Source organism: Leptonotus elevatus, chromosome 6 (assembly GCF_054856555.1).
Source record: "Leptonotus elevatus isolate MCC_2025b chromosome 6, RoL_Lele_1.0, whole genome shotgun sequence".
Lineage (NCBI taxonomy): Eukaryota > Metazoa > Chordata > Actinopteri > Syngnathiformes > Syngnathidae > Leptonotus > Leptonotus elevatus.
Window position 1 is genome coordinate 27,245,536 of NC_141244.1, and position 18,389 is coordinate 27,263,924.

Sequence of the window (18,389 nt, forward strand, 5' to 3'; positions counted from 1 at the left end):
CAAACAAACCACAAGAACAAAAACATTCAATATATAAAAAATATTCAACAAAAAAACATTAACAAAATTACCCCACACACAAATATATGGCAAAAATAAATTATTTATCATTTTTCACCCTGCAATGTTGTAATGTTTGTGAACATTACATTTGTAAAAAAAAATGAACTCGATTTTTTTTTCCTTTTTAAACTTTAATGTTCATTGTATGTCATATAAAACAAACAAACAAAACTTCCTCACAATAAAATGCAAACAAAAAAATGGGAATCAATATTTTTATGAGAGATAAAAATTTGAGATTGCTACGCAAGATACTTAACCACAAATTGTGTAGAAACAGAAAAGAAAAAGCAGCGAAATTGCCGCAAAGACACTGCAGGCCTTGGGGTATGCCGGCAATTTCCTCGTTTAGCGCCGTCGCCTGTCAGGACTCCTGCTGCGTCGCCGCCCACCGGTCCTAGAAATAGCACACGTGAATTAGCAACTCGCCTGGCGTCTTGGCGCACACGTCAGCCGGCTGCAGCCCCGACTCACCTGCGTCTGCTCTTGGGGGGTCCGCGGACAAAGCCCCAGTCCACGCTGATAGGCTGACCCATCATGTCCTGCCCGTTGAGGCCCTCCATAGCGGCCTGCGCCTCTTTGTAGGTCTCATATTCCACCAGAGTGTAACCCTGTCGGTGGTATTAAAAAATAAAATAGATAAATGTATATGCCTTTTCCCCATAATGTCACATGTACTTGATGGCATCACTAATAAAGAAAACTTTACGTGACATTGACTAAGGTAGACCCATTGAGAAAATGGGTTGAATGACAATTTTAGTCTTGTTCTCAACCACCATTGTTTGAATGTTTGAAGTGTACATCCATTGTAAATACATCCAATTTTGTGGCCGCTTATTCCTCACAAGGGTCGCGGGGGTGCTGGAGCCTATCCCAGCTGGCTACGGGCAGTAAGCAGGGTACACCCTGAACAGGTTGCCAGCCAATCGCAGGGCACACAGACAAACAACCATCCACACTCACAAGCACACCTCGGGACAATTCAGAATGTCCAATTAACCTGCCATGCATGTCTTGAGAATGTGGGAGGAGACCGGAGTGCCCGGAGAAGACCCACGCAGAAACGGGGAGAACATGCAAACTCCACCCAGGAAGGCCGAAGGGAGGCAGACGTGCTAACCAGTCAACCCCCGTGTTGCCATTAAATAAAAAAAAAACAAAAAATAAAAATACACATGGTGGAATTTCTGATCGTTAACTTGACAGGCGAAAGTCGATGCTGCCACAGATGATCTGATTGGTTCAAAAAAATGCGCATGTCAGATTGAAATTTAAATGTCTAAAAAAAGGTAATAAAAAGCTCAAACACACATCTATCTTAAATCACAAAGCTTCACAATTTATTTGATGTCTAATTCATATTTATTTTCATACTTTGGTTGTAAGCATTTTTAGTTCAAGTGTGTGTTGAACCCCCACTTCCGTTCACCAGTCAAAAAACCCGTTATTTACAAACATTACTAAATAATCTATCTAGGAATTAGAGCAGAGAATAGATGAGTAATGTTCCATAATGATCAATAGCTTCGTGATTAGGCCATGTTTACGTGCAAGATTCCGTGTTGGCTTTAAGGAGCAGTGGCGCCATCTTGTGCTTAAAAGTGGGAGTGCTGAAGTTGAGAACTGTTCCTGAATGATTTTTTTCATTTGACTGTTGAGTCAAAGTGCATATATCAAAATGACATTGGCGTGATTGGGGAGTAAGGAATGAGCTGAATGATTCCTAACGTAGTCACTGCTGCCAGATTTCAAAAAAAAAACAACACGAAAAGGGGATTTTGAGTGGACTTTTTAAGTCAATTACATAAAAGAGTCGGCCGGCCAATCGGCAGTCACAGAGATGAACGCTCGCCACGGGTGGTCTCACCTTGAGGTATCCCGTCCTGCGATCCAGGTTGAGGTGCAGGTTCTTGATCTCGCCAAACTCGGAGAACTTATCGTGGATGTCCTCCTCTGTGGCCTCCTCGTGCACACCCGTCACAAACAGGATCCAACCCTCCACGGCTGAAACAGAAAACAAGTAATATGCGGGGGGGTGGGGGGGGTAAGGTATGTAATATTTTTCATACCCTAAAACAGTTCCCAAGTCTCTTAACGGGTGCCATTTTTTGGGTCAAGATATCAGACTAATCAACAACTACATGCCACTTCACATTTGACTGATTCTCACTACTTTTACTTACCAAAGTCCACTAGCACATTTCTAATGTTATGATGAACTTTTAAGCAAAGAACATCACTTCAAGACATATAGACAATAATATCCTCGGGCATATATTCTTTATCTTTTGTAAAACAACAAATGTCCACCCAGCGGCATCCAAGATGGCGTATCTGACGGACTGGCTTTCTGACAAACAACATTTACTTCGATGGGTAACTTTGCACTAAACAGGTGGACACTCCAGAGACTCGACCGCTTGTATTCAAGTAAGTGGAAAGCCACTTGTGCATCATGTGTTCATCACGTGACTTTGCCTTGCTGTTGCTGTGCACTCACATCTCTGAGGGCCTGGCTCATCGCCATCCTGCTCCACGGTGTCATAATCTTCTTTCATGCGGGACCTGGCGCCTTCATCTACCAACACCAGCACATCATCGTCAGCAACCGCTTCACCACGAATGCAAGCCAGCGAGCGCTTCTTACTCACCAGAGCCGAACCCTCGTCCTTTCCTCTTCTTGGCTTTCTCCTTCAGCTTGTGGATGCTTTCTGGGAAGTGCAAAAAGATCATGCGTGTTACTCCACGAGCTTTTACCGTCTCGCTGTAACGTTCATGCAGCACCGTCTAGCCTAAAGAGCCTCGCAACTTGTATTACATTCAATTTTTATTATTTGTCGAGGCAATGATATAAACCGTGTAGCACAGCAAGGCGGGTTGAATGAATAGCCGGCCGCGCGTTGTTAGCATTTTAGCTCGTTAGCTCGGGCCCTTCCACCACGCACTCGACGCGTCCCTCTGTCGTTCGCGACTTATTTCTCCAACTAACTCCTCCACATTTACTAGTCAGTTGAACTACTTTCCGCTGAGCGGTGAGCGCAAATTCGAAGGTTAGCATCACCATCCTCATCCATAGGAAAGTCCTCGCCGCCCGCTTCGTGAAGTTCCAAGACGTCCGCCATGTTGACTGCCAGTGAGGGAGGGAACGGGACAATGAGCATGCGCAGAATGCGCGCCGGAAGCAGTAGCCTTTCACGAAAAACTGGTTCTCCTCATAAATATTTAACTATATATATCGGACGTATAATAAAATTAAGATTGATTAATGTAGCGTTTATTCGTTCATACAACAGGGTTAAGTTAAAAAATAAAATAATTCCCAAGTGTCTGAATGGATGTAATGCGTAATATTTCCAGCAGAGGGCAGTCTTGCATCGTGTATTGGATGTATGGTGCGCTGGGCCTTCCTCTGGTGGATGTTTTGCGTAACTGACTGACACTTTGAGGTTATCGTGAAGGCTTCCATTCCGTTCTGCTGCTTCCTGTCACATAATTGTGATATTTAGGGCAATAGGATTGCATCTAGAGAATAGCGCTCAACTTCCTCGGCAGTCTGTTTGACACTATGGCTCTCCTTGCCCATATGCCGCAAATTCAACGCAAAGCAGCAACATTCCACCGAGATACCGTTCGTACTGCCCTCAGTACAAGGCGATAGTCAGATTCAGCAATTTGCCACAACGTGCAGATTATTAACTACCCTGCGCTAATCCCTATTAGCAATTTTTAGTCGAGTTAGCATGGAGCAGCAACACACACAAACAGCAGACAACAACTGCCATACAGCGGCGCTTCTCTCTATCCAATTTTCTAGTATGTGTGCAATGCAATGAATTAATAATATGTGGAAATGAGGTCCCAACAGACTCATCGAGACTCCTTCAACAGCACAGACACTCGTGGACTTTGTGTAAGTCCCGCGTCAGCAAGCAAGCATCGAGGTGGAGCCATCATGATGATTGCACTCGGGCCTCCCGAGAGGTCAAGCCGTCAACTCTGCCGTGATGATGGCCTGCTCATGAGTTGTGATTCACGCTTTCCTCGGGGGACTATAAAAGGCCTGAGCTCGCCCACACTCAGCATCGTTAAGTCCAGGAAGAAGCCCGACTCCCTTTTGGTGGATCCTGTCAAGCAGGACCGCCGGCACCGCCAAGGCGGCCATTACATTTTCCATCCATGTCACGCTCACTGTCGTCTCACGATACACTAAAAATTAGACTGGCAGATTTTAACGTGAGTTTGGACAGTAAACAGGCAAGTCCAAATTTGAAGTTGTGCGTTTTTAGTGTAGTACCGCAGTGGGCCACAACATGCGGGGCAGCAATGAGCTCTGCTGGAAGACATGATGCGTAATTAAGGGCAAGAAGAGGCAGAGAAGGTTCAACTCCAAGAGAGCTGCAATTAACAACCGTTTTACTACATCTGTCCTTTTTTTGTTTCTTTCAAATTCATTGATAATTCGGATAAATCTGATTTGTTTATCAACATTTAATTCGTATTTTTAGGTACAGTTCAGGCTCATTTCATGAAGTACAACACATTTATTCAAATGCCATGTTTTTATTATTCGATGTTTAAGTGCAATTGTTATGTCGAAACTGAATCCTGTTATTGTCATGTGCGAGCTTGCCGATGAAATCCAATGGTCGCCTACGAGTGGGCGAGGGAAGGGGAAGCGGATTGATTGCGTGACCTTTGGCTCGCGTGATGTCACACGCGTCAATACCGACCATCTCATTTGAGATAAGCCTCGTTAAGTCGCACAATTCAAGACGACAATTCATTAAGCGCGCAATCAGCGCCATAACCCGTCAACGGGACTCGTCCCCACACACGTTCATAAATCAACACAAACAAGTGTAAATACATTTTATTTTAATATGTAGAAATCAATAACTGAAAATGTATTTAAAATGAATAACAATGAGGTTCCATATTAGGGATTTTCTATGACAACACTGTACCTGGACAGCAATGAATGAAAATAGCCCAACAATGCATTTTTTTACGCACACAACATCACCAAAAAGAAAAATATCGATATATTTCGTTGATCTGAGTGAACCCACGTTTTGGGTGGAAACGATTATTGGCAGTAAATCTTGATTGAAGGATATTTTGGGTTGAAAAAAAAATCAATGCAATTATAATGGTCGTCAGTTATTTGTGAATTTTCACTGTTATATAATAGCAGCTGTACAACGCACATGAAATTACAAATGCGTCAAATCTACCCAAAATAATGAATTACTTTTAATTTTAGGGAAGATGTTTCCGTTTTCCCCCCACAATGTTGTCACCTTCCCTTGAAAGTAATGAAACAACAAAAACGATTCATCGGTGGTGTCAAACGCATTTTTTGTCACCGTTTACATTGTATTTACGACTTCCCTCATAATGACGGCAAAACCAAATCAATGTTTCATCGTCTCATCGTATTATTACATCAATTGAGTGCTAATATTCTTCAAGTGACTGTAAAAATGAGTTGAAAAAAAAAAAGATTCTCGCAAAATCTCAACGCTATTTAGTACAATTGACAATAGAACATTTTGGTAGCCATTTTAGCCAGGATGATGGAAGTCAATGCGCATGGTTTGCTTTCACGGGCCACATAAAATGAGGTGGCAGGCCGGATTTGGCCCGCGGACCTTGAGTTTGACACCCGGGCTATAAATAAATACAAACAATACATACAAACTATGGATTTAAGAGATTATTCTCCATTCTTTTCCTACAATGGCGTCACTTTGCCTGGACAGTAAAGCACTTAAGACGAAAACCCCCCAAAACATTTCCAACCTGCAGAATGCGTGCAAACAACAACAACAACAACAACAACAAACAAACAAACAAAGAAAGACAGAAAGAAAAAAGAAAAAGGGACAATTAGCAGAAACAAGTGTAAGTGGTGGATCAATAGGCAGGCGGGCTCCACTTTGTATTGATCCAAAAGGAAAAAGTGCATGAAAAAAAAGGTGGTGATGATTTGCTAGCGTAGCCGTAGCGGGCGGCTGCCGTCTCCGCTGCCGTCTCCGCTGCCGTCTCCGCTGCCGTCTCCGCTGCCGTCTCCGCTGCCGTCTCCGCTGCCGTCTCCGCTGCCGTCTCCGCTGCCGTCTCCGCTGCCGTCTCCGCTGCCGTCTCCGCTGCCGTCTCCGCTGCCGTCTCCACGCGCGCGGTGCGGGAGACAATGATTTGCTGTCCTTTCTGAGGCAAAACAACAAAATCACTAGTCTTCCACGCCGCCGCTGGACTCGCGCCCGAGTCGGGCCTCACGAATCGCGATGGGGACGAAGAAGCGTACGCTGCCGATTACGCCAGCTCAGCTTGGCCTTCTTGCGCCGCTGAGACCGAGACGCGTCTTTTGTTTGCTTTCAAATTGCACGGCGACCATTCGCTGCGTCAATCGCACCAGCCCGTTATAAAAATAAAACCTTGAGATTTGTTCCACGGCCATGCTCGCATCTCAGAGCACTCGTATCTTAAAGCGCCGTTCGCCATTTAAATCAAATGCAAATGTGTTCAATCTGCTCCAACATTGTCAAAAAAAACTGCAAGAAAGATTTTTTTCAAACACGGTTTTTCTTAAGAATAACTGCACTTAACAGTTTTGTAACGTATACAGTTGAGCTTGAACGTTATGAGCACAACGGTGAATGTACAAAAGCTTAACGGAACAAAAATGTTATGAATTGTCCAAATTCACATGCACATTTCTCCTCATGTCAACTTCAATCTGTGAACAAATCAAAACGATCGCCAGAGAATTTGGCATTTTATGGCCATTCAACCTTTTTCTCACCACACAGTGTGCTCAGAAGTTTACATATCGTAAGTCAACTTTCAAGCACAGCCGGAAAAACTCACAGTATTAAAGCCGGCGACCCGCTGAGATGGCGAACATTTTGCAAAGGTAGTGAATGTTGATTTCTCGTCATGATTCGTTCAAGATTGCAACTTTTGCTTAACATTTGTTGTTTTGATGGTTTTTCTTGTCCCACGGAAACGGTAAACATGTTTACGTTTTCCCTGCGACAAGAAAGACGATGAAAACTGCCGGCAAAGGCCTGGCAAACATTTCCAGAACGTTTAGCAACCTTGAAGGAACCCTGAGTGGAAATCCACATTGGCTACTTTTGCAAACGTTCGCCCCTCGCTGGCAAAACCTGCAAACAGGGAAAATGTCGGCAAAGTTGCTCAATGTTGTGGGACGTGAAACGTTTTTGGGCGCTGGGCTTCTCGGGCCACAATGAGCCGAGTTGCGGTGGCCAGGATCGGGCTGAAGAAGCATTTTCTTGCCCCTGCCAGGATACGAGTCCTAAAAAAACAAAGAACAAACAACAAGTCACCTTTTGAGTGGGCAGCAGCGACGGGACTTTTGCAAACTGCCATCACGTCGCCGCCGCCTCCATTTTGTCGTCAAGCCTGCTGACAAGGAGTCCAAAAAAATAGCAAGACACGCATTCAATCCAATCCGGAATAATACTTGAGACTACTTCAGGACCCTTGAGCAACAAGTTGACATGGAATGAATGATAATTGCCACGATTCGTGCGTCCAAAAATCAACGTCACAACGGTTTTGCTTTCAACGGCTGTTTGTGTGTTAAACATATTGCGTAAGATCAACTGACCGCAAAAGACTTTTGCCAGGAAAGATTTTCTCCGCATTTGCCACCTGTTGCGTTCCGGGACGAATCCATTCCACAAGTACACAAAAGCGATCGATCGTGATCAATAATTGAAGAAGAATCCAACTAAAAAGAGCCTCGACGGCAGCGAGCCAGCTGGCGCCGAGCGGCCGGCCGGACGGTCGCTCGGCTGGCCGGCTGCCATCTTGTTAATGCTCGGACGCATTCGAGTGATGGATGCGGCGCGTTACGTGACGAGCAGACCAGCCACATCATTAGGAACACCTGCACCGCCTCACAAAATTGAGATAGAAATGATTTCTTTTTTCTTATGAAATCTGATTCAACGACAGCTTCATGGATTGAAATGAAAATAAATGGTTAGCCGCTGCCCGACTTTTGATTGACACTTCCGACCTATTTCTGATATTTCGCTGCATATTGTTCAATAAGTACCCGCAAATTGGAAAACTGCCGCACCGGCAACTTCTTCCAAGATTTTGGCTTCATATTTTTGGACCAAATGCTCCCAAAATGGAGCATTTTTCTCCTTACACAGACAAAGCGCTTCGAACCCGAGCTCTTAAGGAGCAGCAGGCGTACCTAATCAAATGGCCCAGTGAGTGTACGACAGGACGGACAAACGACAAACAGCTGATGCCCTGGGCCACTTCATTAGGTACCCCTGCCGCACCATCCGGCCGAGCTGTCAAGTGTCAATCGAAATCATTCACGTGAGTGGAGCAGGGGTTCCTAATGAAGTGGCCCGTTGACGAGCGCTGCGTTCAAGGTCAGCAGGAATCGCGCTTTTGGCAATTTGTCAAGTGTAATATGAGCGACTCCGTCCTGACCTAAGAAAGGATGTCACGTTTGGGAAGACTTTCACAAAGTCAAACGTCCTACTGGCCGTGAACGCAACTTCAGCCACATCAGTGCTACGCCATCTTACGAGCTGCAATGCACAAGTTTGCCTTTGCACAGGAAATAATTTGCCATCACAGGTTTATGATTACAGGTAGTACACTAAGATAGAAAAGTGGCAAATTATTACCTCTGCCAAGGCCAAATGTGTCAATTGGATCTCATGAGATGGTGCAGCGCTGCGTTCAAAGTCACTCCAAATCTGTTTTGTTTTTCTTGTTGTTTTGCCAAATGTGATCTCAGAACGGAGGACTTTCGCAACCGCAAACGCATTCTTACCGGCCGTGAACGCAGCGCCAGCCAATTCATTAGGTACCCCCGCTCGCCCATTTCAATCGTTTGCGTGGGAACAGTTTCGTATTGATGTCATTAGAGCGGAAGCAGGTGTACCTAATTTTTTGACCCGGAGGCAGAATTGCCTCCAAATCAAACTGGGACAAGAAAACAAAAACACAGGATACATTAAAAAAAATAATGAACACTCACCTGGGACCGTGAAGGGGCGCTCGGCCCGGCCCGGCCCGGCCCGGCCCGGCCCGGCGGGGGTCTTCCTCATCGACACGCAGCCTGTTAAAATCAACAGATAAAAGCAAAATTGTTGGATGGACACGAGATGGCGGCCAATTTGAGAAGAAGAGGAAGAAACAGAGGAAGAGCGGGCCAGCGGATGTGTTTGGCGTTTCGACACGACGGACTGACACACGGACGGACGCGCAGGTGCTGCTCAAGGAGAAAAAGAAGTGCGCAAAGGTGACGTCACCAAGCAAGAAAGAATCAAAGAAAAAAAAACCCTGAAGCCTTTGTGGGCATTTGTGTGCTCCGCCCACCACATGTTGCTCAATTGCCATTTTTCAATTTTCTCCCTTTTTTTTCCTACTTCTTCTCTCTCTCGCTTCCCTGCAGAGTCCACGTGTGTGCGTGAGAGCCTCACGTGATCCTTTCAGTCCGCAACGAGTACATTTCAAGCGACACACACACACGCCCGCAATATTAGGTACGGCTGATGGAGAACATTTTCAATACATGCTCTTTTTTTCTTTCTAATAGGCGTCAACATTAATTAATTAATTAATTAATCAACAACTACTTTCATAACCGAGCCATTGTTTGACTTCAAATTGTCTGAATTGATTCCTGATTTCTGTTGTCTTTCATGAAAGCAGACTGCATTTGCGTGTGTGTGTTGAATCCAAATACGACCTTTGCAAACATCTGCTTTTACTTTGGAAAACGACAAAGTAAGCTTGAACCGAATCAGATTAAAAAAGGTAAAGAAAAAAAAAAAGTCAACAAACTCTTTGTGTGATATTGCACAATTGTTGTTTTGTAACTAGACAATAGCAAATACACAACAATAATTGGTTAATAAACAGTCATCGGGAAAAGTGCTTTTGTAATACACAAAAATTGTATCTGATGAATAATGGATTCGAAAAAATATTAGATGGTAAAACAAGCCTTCTTGCATTCATTTGAAGTGTCCATTCATTTACTGCAAATGTCGCAATTGATGTTTTTGTGAATGATATATTTATTTGAAAGTAATAAAGACTAATTGTGGAAAAATGTATTCATTCAAAGGCTAAATTCACAAATTTTTATTTGAAATGATGTCAAATGACTGCGTCAATATACTGGAATAATATTGATTGAGAATTGATGGAAAAAATATTGATTGTAAATGTATTCATTTAAAATTAATTTTTATATTTTTCATTTGAAATAACTCTTATTTTAATATATTAACTTTTATATTGTAAATGTATTCATTCAGAATTACAATTTTAGAATAAAATCAACCCTGGTGAGGAAAAGCGGTTCAGATAATGGATGGAAGGATGGATTCTCAATTTTGTGATTTTTTTTTCATTTGAAAATATCATTACATTAATGCATTGAAAAAGTTACATGGATAGCATATTTTGGAAAAGCAATGAAACATTTTTTACAATACAATGAAATGATAACGTTTCCATAATAAAAGCCTTTTTCCAAAATATTAGGAACAGCTCTATCGAAAGCTTTTGTGTTTGTTTTCATTTTGTCATCTGCACTCCATCGTGCATCCTCATCGCCATCGCTCGCTCTCTCTCTCTCTCTCTCTCTCTCTCTCTCTCTCTCTCTCTCTCCATCCGTTTCTCTGGAACGGCCACTTTGTGAAATTACAGCACAATTTGGAAAAGTAGAAACAGGCAGCGAGCAATTGAGGCGCTCGACAATGGAGCGCTGGCCTTGGTGACGGTTGCTAGGCGACCGGGCAAACACAATGGCCTCCTCGGAAAGCGCCGGCCTTTTAAGTGGACTGGCGCGCACACGCACAAGTGAAGCTGCACATGCGCGCGCGCGCATGCACGCCGCGCACAAATATGACAGCTGCTGTTTGGCAGCAACAGGAACAGGCAACATTTTCATTTCATTCTATTTGTACTTTTCATGGATTTAAGAGTTTCCTTCAATTCTGTCATCAAGCTCGTAAGTTCATGTCCTCGCATGTCTCATTGAAGTTCCAGCAATGTTGAACAGCACCTTTAAAGGACTTTCCAATCACGCCCCCCCCAAAAAACAGCTGTTAAAAAAAAACAGCCAAAAAAAGAGCTGTTAATAAAAAAAATCGAATATAAAAAAAACTAAAAAACATCCATCCCCCAAAAAACAGCTGTTAAAAAAACTGTCAATTAAAAATGAATCTGATTCTCCCAAAAAATCATCCATTTTCAAAAAACAACCATTAAAAAAAAACTCCCATAAAAAAAAAAATCAGCCATTTAAAATTCCAAACAGCCATTTTGAAAAAGCCTGCGTTTGAGCGATGCGCCGTTTTGGAAAGGCTCAGCAATGACTTGCATAGAAACCCGTAAAGTGAAAGCGAATGGCAAGAAATTCAACTGCTTTTATCAAGCATATTGACTGTGTACCTTTAAGGGGTGTGGCCAAGTGAGTGAGGTCAAATGCCAATGAACTTTAATGCGGTGTGTGAGATCATGTGACAACTTTTCTCAACAGTTTGTGCCAACATTTTTGGCTCGGCTTTCCAAAAAAGGAGATAGTAATTTGCTTTTAGCAGAGATGAACATACGATGCGAAGCGTTCGCACTTTGAAACGTTGCGTACGGCCGGCGACAAAGACGCCTCACTTTGCGAAGCGTTCGCACCCGGACGATCAAGCATTGACGTCCATTTGTTCAAATGTATATTTCCTTGCGCGTTTATGTTTCCACAATTATTATTTGCACGTTCATACATGTATTGATTTATTTTGTATCTAAGTTGATGTGTGGAATCTGCGGCTCCCGTCATTCACTTGCATTGACCTCAAGTATGCTAGCTTCTGATTGGTTCGTGTTTCGTCAGCTGATATTGGACCAGGAAGTGTTGTCGCTCCGGCCGTCCGCGTATGCCGAGTAAAGTTTCAATGAAAAATGAATCCGTCTCCATCCTGCCTTTTCATTTGATAAACAGCAACCAAATACTTCCGTGAGACGATAGCAATGCTACGTCTATTTTTCAGAAGTTTCTCACAAATGTTCGAGTTTGTTTCTCGGAATATTGCCCCGCCCTCTAAACATATATATTTATATGTGGCACCGTCGAAAAGATACCTGTATTGATTTGTGATTTTGTTCATGATTTTCTTTTTCTTACAAGTGGAGAGAGGACAAGTCACATGATTGACTTTATGGTGTGACAAATGCTTTTGGCTCGTCAAGACTTTTAGCGAAAGGGACAGAAACACAAAAAATCGAGTGACAGAAATATTGTCCAACACCGTGTGTGGAGACAACAACTTCTTCTCCTCCCCCTCCTCCCTGTGTGTGCGTGCGTGTGTTGTTTTGTAGACGTGGCGGGCCAAGCTGATCTGGGCAGATCGCGTTGCAAAATGGAGAAACATATCGAGCGGTCACGTGACGACGAGCCGACAACGGACAACATCTGCCTCCGTGTTTCGACCCCGACGCGCTCGCCCCAATCCAACGCAAACAACAACGCCGCGCCATCGCAAAGCCACGCCTTCCGTCAAGCGCTCCCATTTGGGGGGCAATCAAGACCAGACGGAGTGCAAGGAGGGCGCGGGTGGGATCGCGTCACGCCACGTGTAACGACATACCGAGTTGCGTCAAGTCACGACGCGATGCGAGCAGGTTTACGTTTGTTTTCAGTTTTTCATCACGTTTAGTGTTGAGTCAATTATTTTTCAAGCAGGTGTTTGTTTTGATTTTTTTAACAATACTTCCTTGTTTAGTTTTAGCATTAGTTTTAGTTTGTCTTTTAAATATATGGCAACCAACTGTTTGACTTTTTGTCTTGATGTACAACATTTACAATCAAGCCCAAAAGCTCTTGCATACTTTTTTTCAGACCAATACATAAAAAAAGACCATCATTTGAACTCATTTATTGCCAGCCCAGTAAAAATGACTCTTTGACGTCTATAGTCGTCAATGGCAGTGAATCTGTTCAAAACCTGTGCCGCCCCATCTCGAATTTTCCTTCAAATTGCAGGAAACGAATGTCAATTTCCTATGATTGTCATTTCTAGTTCCTGATTATAAAAGAGCCACAAAAGTTGCGATACCTTGAAATAAGGCCAGGGATCGGCCTGACACCGATACCTGCTACTGGTACTCGTGCATTCCAAATCATGACAATAAATACCACTAATACTATCACTATACCATTACTTACTAACATGCTACAATTATTAGCGTAGTTTTTTTTAGTATTGTGAGCATCATCAAAAAAAGGCCGTTAAATGTTGTGTGTTTGTAGCTGTTTATTTTTGGGGGGGGCCTCCATGTTGTACAATGGAAAGCGTACGCCACTTGAGTCGTGCAGCCAGCGAGCGAGCAGGCGTCCTTGTGTGGTTATTAGCAGGACGGCGCATTGCGTTGAGGGAGCGAGCGGGCGAGCGAGCGGGCGGGCGGGTGGGCGGGCGGGCGGCCCCCCCCCCCCCCCCCCCGCTGGAGTGCTGCACTCACTTAGGGGCCGGCCTGTAATGCAGATTCCATTTCAGATGCAATTAAGCCTCGGCCAAGCGGGTCTTCCTCCCGCCCTCCCAATGCACTCATCCTCTCCTCTTCCTGGCCCATCTGCCCCGCCCCCTCCCCCGATCCTCGTCCCCGGGGGAGCCCTGCAAGCTGCTTATTCAACAGCCAGCCGCCATCAAGATATGTAATGACATTTTGGAAAGCAAAGAGGCCTGTGTGGTTTTTAATTCATTATTAATGGCTGCCACCATCCCAAGTGGAGGAAGGAGAGAGTGGACGGACGGACGGGCGGACGGGCGGACGGACGGCTTGAAGACATCACACATGAGAGGCTGAAATTTGGACAAATGGACTTAAACAAGTTCGCAAAACAACGAATCAATTACGATCAAAGTCGTCGTCGATTTATTTGCTGATTGATCACAACTGCTCAACACACAATCAGGCGCCAAGAATATTTGATTGGTTGTGATATTCCATTTTTTTGTGTCCAAAAAGTGCTAAGTTATGACATTGGCATTCTCGCCATGCTGCAACTTTTGCATTTTTGATGCCGTGTCGTGGCAGAGCGCCGTCGCCGTCGTCTTCGCCTTCTGCATGCAAATCATATAAAAAGTAAACATTCAGAACGTTATCCAATATTAGCAGTAAGCAAATGCAAAAACAAGTCATGTATAAATGTAATTTTTGGAGTGCCAAAGATATTTGACGGGGAAATTTGAGGCCGCTACGCTGTAAAAAATCGATTTCTGTCAATTGGCTGTCGTATGCATATAAAATAAATGTATGTCATAAAAAAAGCCTTTTTAGTGCTTGAGGAGGATTTCATCAATTGTTTTAGAGACATTTTGGAAAAGTATCCACGGCAGAATTTAGAGAACGCTTCCTAACTGCTTTGCCGCGATAAACATAGAAAGAGAGAGAGAGAGAAAAAAACATGACAAATTGAAGTGAGTTGTAATATTTAACCTAGCGGGGGTTCAAGATGTAAGGGGGGGGGGACGGAAGAGCTGGCTTTGAAATTGCGAGGTAATGACGCTGCTGAGACGACGACGGGCGAGACGGCGGCGTCGCGCGCTCAATCAATCACGCCGGTCAAATAGACATTGATTACACGCAGGTAAAGACGCCTGCTCTTGTTTTGACATCCGCGTGACACCCGATTGATAGAAACCACCGGCATGTGGACGTCCCGCATCCAATCTCGTGTTTGTCATGCCGTCGATCGTTTCGACAGTCGACAAACATCGGCCGAGGCCAAATTGGCGCCTTCACGGTGTAGTACCAAGTTTAGCCACCAAGATGCCGCGCAGTAACGAGCTCGCTGGAAGACGTGCAATGCAATTAAGAGCGAGAAGAAGCAAATGGCTCCAAAAATTCATCTTGTCTTCAGATCTATGTCGTCAAGGTACCGGGGGCGGGAATTACACAATGAAGTCATGTCGAAACAAACAAAGAAGAGTTTCACAAATACTGTAAGAGAACATTTGGTAGGTCATCTGTGGCAATGCAAAAAATAAAAACAATACAAAAATAAAAAAAGGGAAGAGAAAGATAAGGTCTCTGGTCACTTGGAGTGGGAAATATTGAGGCCCCGCCCACCCCGCACTTTCCGGCGAAATGTAAGCAAGTCTTGGAGCAGCACTCCCGACAATCAAGAGGATTTTCATGCTGCCCCCGAGACTCCTTTTGCGCCCCCGCAGCAACAAATGGGCAACAAATCACAAAGTCTCCTCTCCTCCTCCTCCTCTTCCTCCTCCTCCTCCTCCTCCTCCTCCTCCTCTTCATGATTGATGAAGACGCCTCAACTTACGAGTGAGACCATTTCGGAGTTCTTCACGCATTTTTTTTTTCATGACGTCACAGCCCGAAATTTGATCCGCTGGAAGGGAAGTGGCGCAAAAGAAATACGGGTCAGTGGCGGTACCTCGTTATGGATTCATGGAAATTCCATTTGCTACAATTGATTTGACAAATGAGTCACTTGAGTTACAAACTCGGTCACGGAACACTTTCAACTTGTAAGTCAAGGCACCGACACGCAACCGTTTTAAAATTGGAAGAAAATGCCACGCGTGCGTCTTCCGACACTCCTTTTTTTTCTCCCTTCTTCTTGCTTGCCGTGGGTTTGCACTTGCAACTTTGACACTCAATAGTGAGCACAGGACAGCGAAAAGGTCCGTCCTGTCTCACCGCTGGACTTGCACGGACTTGATTTGAGGTGCGAAAGGCACGTCGAGGTGAGTGAGGGCTTTGCGAGGAGGGGCTTGGATCATCAACAGGATCAATCAAAGGGGGCTTGGACAACAGCCCCACATTCCGTTCCATTAAGACAAAAAAGATCTGCAATAAAATGTTAAAAACGACATAACATCAAAAGATATTCGCAGTCGATGCAGAGGAAATGTCATCGTCAAAGTTTGATCGTCTCTGCTTGTTGACATGGAAAAAAAAATGCTGCGAATCCATTTGTTCAATTGTGTGCAGGCACGAAAGACGAAAGCGCTGAGCGCCGAGACGCTCGCCAGCCCGCCGGAGTCCAAACCGTCGCATCACGAACGGGAAGCGTCGCCGAGAATCTTCTCACAATCGGCAACAAATGTTTTTTGCAGGCCAAATCAAGCGGCGACGCTTTCCCGGCGCAAAATCGATGCCGGCGCGACATCGATCCGTCTGGACGCGTTGAGAATTCGGAGTCCCGACGAGGCCCGGGCGGGTCTGACCCGGGGTTAACCGCTGCGGGCTAAACATGACAACGTGAGCGCGCGCGAAACGGATCGTCCTGCAAATCAATCGATGCGGAAGAAGAGTCGCACTTTCACGTCCGTCTGATCATTTGCAACGTGACAAAAAGAATTGAGCAACGGGCAGCACACGCGGCGCACGATGGCCGACCGTGAAGCAACTTTCAGTCAGCAGAATTTTTTTCTGATTTAATCAACATTCATTTTTCATATATTTTTTTCATTTCAAGCTCAATATTGTGGCTCTCGTTTATCTTATTATACCTCCGTAGTGTCAATCCACTATTTTCACATCGTCTCTTTAGTTGAAATCTCAAGTATTTTTATTTATACATGATTTTACTCAACGTTATTTTGAACATTTAAAATGACAATAAAACAAAAGAGCATAACAAAACAAACAGAACAATTTCAGTCATTTTACAAAACGAGCATGAAATTGAAATGAGCGCGTTCCAATGAAGGCCGACATTCGCACCCGCGCCGCTGCTCGACTTGTGGCCGGGAGCCAATCGGGCGTCAGCGTCTTGCTCAAGGACACTTCAGCATGGTCACCGGGAGTGAGGACGGAACCCGCGACCTTACGGGTGGGAGACGACCACTCGACCGCCGAGCCGCGTCGCTCCGACTCTTTTCCTTCTTCGAAAATGAAAAGCCGATCATAGAAACGACTTCCAAAGGTTCGTTTACGCGCTGCTGGAAATTAAGAAGCTGAAGCAAGCGCGCATCTCGTCTTATCCCGATTTAGCATTCATGCTAGCGTTTCGGCCAATTATGATATATTAAACGTGCCTTGTGACGTACGGCGAATCCATATTGGCCGTCATGCGCGCACGTCAACTTCATAAAAGTTCAAATTGTGCGAATCAAATTTGATGGAATGCTTCTGATATTTAAATACTTTTGATGCCCAAAAATCCGAAAAGATTTCGAAATTGACGAAGACGAGGATGAAGAATTGCACATTTGTTATTGTTGCTGCGCTGCCTCATCTGCTCGTGCGTGCGTCTGCACCGCGATGTTCCCGCCGCGCCTTCCGCGACGGACTTTTCCTCGAGCCGCAGACAGACCGAGTGCGCGTATTCCAGAACGCTCCAAAGGGACTCCGGCGCACGCATTAACGCCTCCCACGTGCACAAAAGGGGGCGGTCCCAAACTGCCGCCGCACAACTGGACCGATGCCGAGAAACAAACGGTGTCGGTTTAGAGAAGGCGGGGAAAAAGATTCCACCCCAAAAATATTGCAAAAAGGCGTTTCCGGGAAATGTCATCAAAATGTCTCTTTCCAACTCAAACGGTTAAATGTTGAAACAAAACAACGACGTCATCACTTGACCAATAATGAAATCAAATCATGCTGACTGATATCGTATTGATCATTTTGCAATTCTTTCCTACACGATCGCATCGACGCCGCGTAAATCAACTCCTGCCAAATAACTCCGACACTGACCTCCATTGAAAGCAGACGGTGCTAAAAATACACTTTGGGCTTGAAATCAACTCTGCACGTCTTCGCAAATCAAATGATTGAGGAAGGAGTCCTTTTTCCTTGCAGAACTTCAGCCGGACGAGCGGACGAGCGCTCAGGTTCGAGCCTGCCCAGGTGACGCGACACCTCCAATCAATACGCCGCGAGTGTGACGCCTTCACGAGGCCGTGCTGGACTTTCTGTCCATTTGATTAACGGCTTCCCGCATGTGCGACTTTTCGAACCTCCGCCGGCTGCACTTCCTCAAGCCCAAAAGACGGATTCTTCTTCTTTTGAAACGCGCACTGCTGAATTTGGAGCCTCCAGAAAATTCAAATAATACGTTTTTCTTTTGAATGTTTTTTTTTCTTTTCTTGCTGCTCAAAATGACATTTTTCAACTATGACTTGAACTTTGAAAAAAAACTGGAATACAAAACAAAATCTACAATAGAAATATTCCGCATGAAAACATAAACTGCCAGTTGAAAAAGAAGTCGGAAGAAGTCGGACTTTTTGCCGTTGCCAGCTGAAGTCAAACCTTCAAATGCAACCTCAAACAAAGCGAAATAC

General features: G+C 44.6%; 1 protein-coding gene and 1 long non-coding RNA gene across 2 annotated transcripts in view; both read right to left on the minus strand.

Moving 5' to 3' along the window:
- Positions 1 to 180: 180 nt before the first annotated feature.
- Positions 181 to 3,227, minus strand: rbm8a (RNA binding motif protein 8A). The gene is made up of 6 exons (XM_086077320.1): positions 3,128 to 3,227; positions 2,718 to 2,777; positions 2,567 to 2,644; positions 1,934 to 2,070; positions 538 to 674; positions 181 to 460 (listed from the first exon to the last, which is right to left on the minus strand). Exons 1-6 carry the CDS (start codon positions 3,225 to 3,227, stop codon positions 412 to 414), a joined length of 561 nt encoding a protein of 186 aa, XP_085933446.1. The 3' UTR covers positions 181 to 411.
- Positions 3,228 to 6,551: 3,324 nt separating this feature from the next.
- Positions 6,552 to 18,389, minus strand: part of LOC147173044 (uncharacterized) — a 45,350-nt gene continuing 33,512 nt past the window's right edge. The window contains exons 5-6 of the long non-coding RNA XR_015095305.1: positions 9,104 to 9,184; positions 6,552 to 7,384 (exon numbers count right to left, since the gene is read on the minus strand). This is a non-coding gene — a long non-coding RNA (uncharacterized LOC147173044). The remainder of the gene's footprint in view (positions 7,385 to 9,103; positions 9,185 to 18,389) is intronic.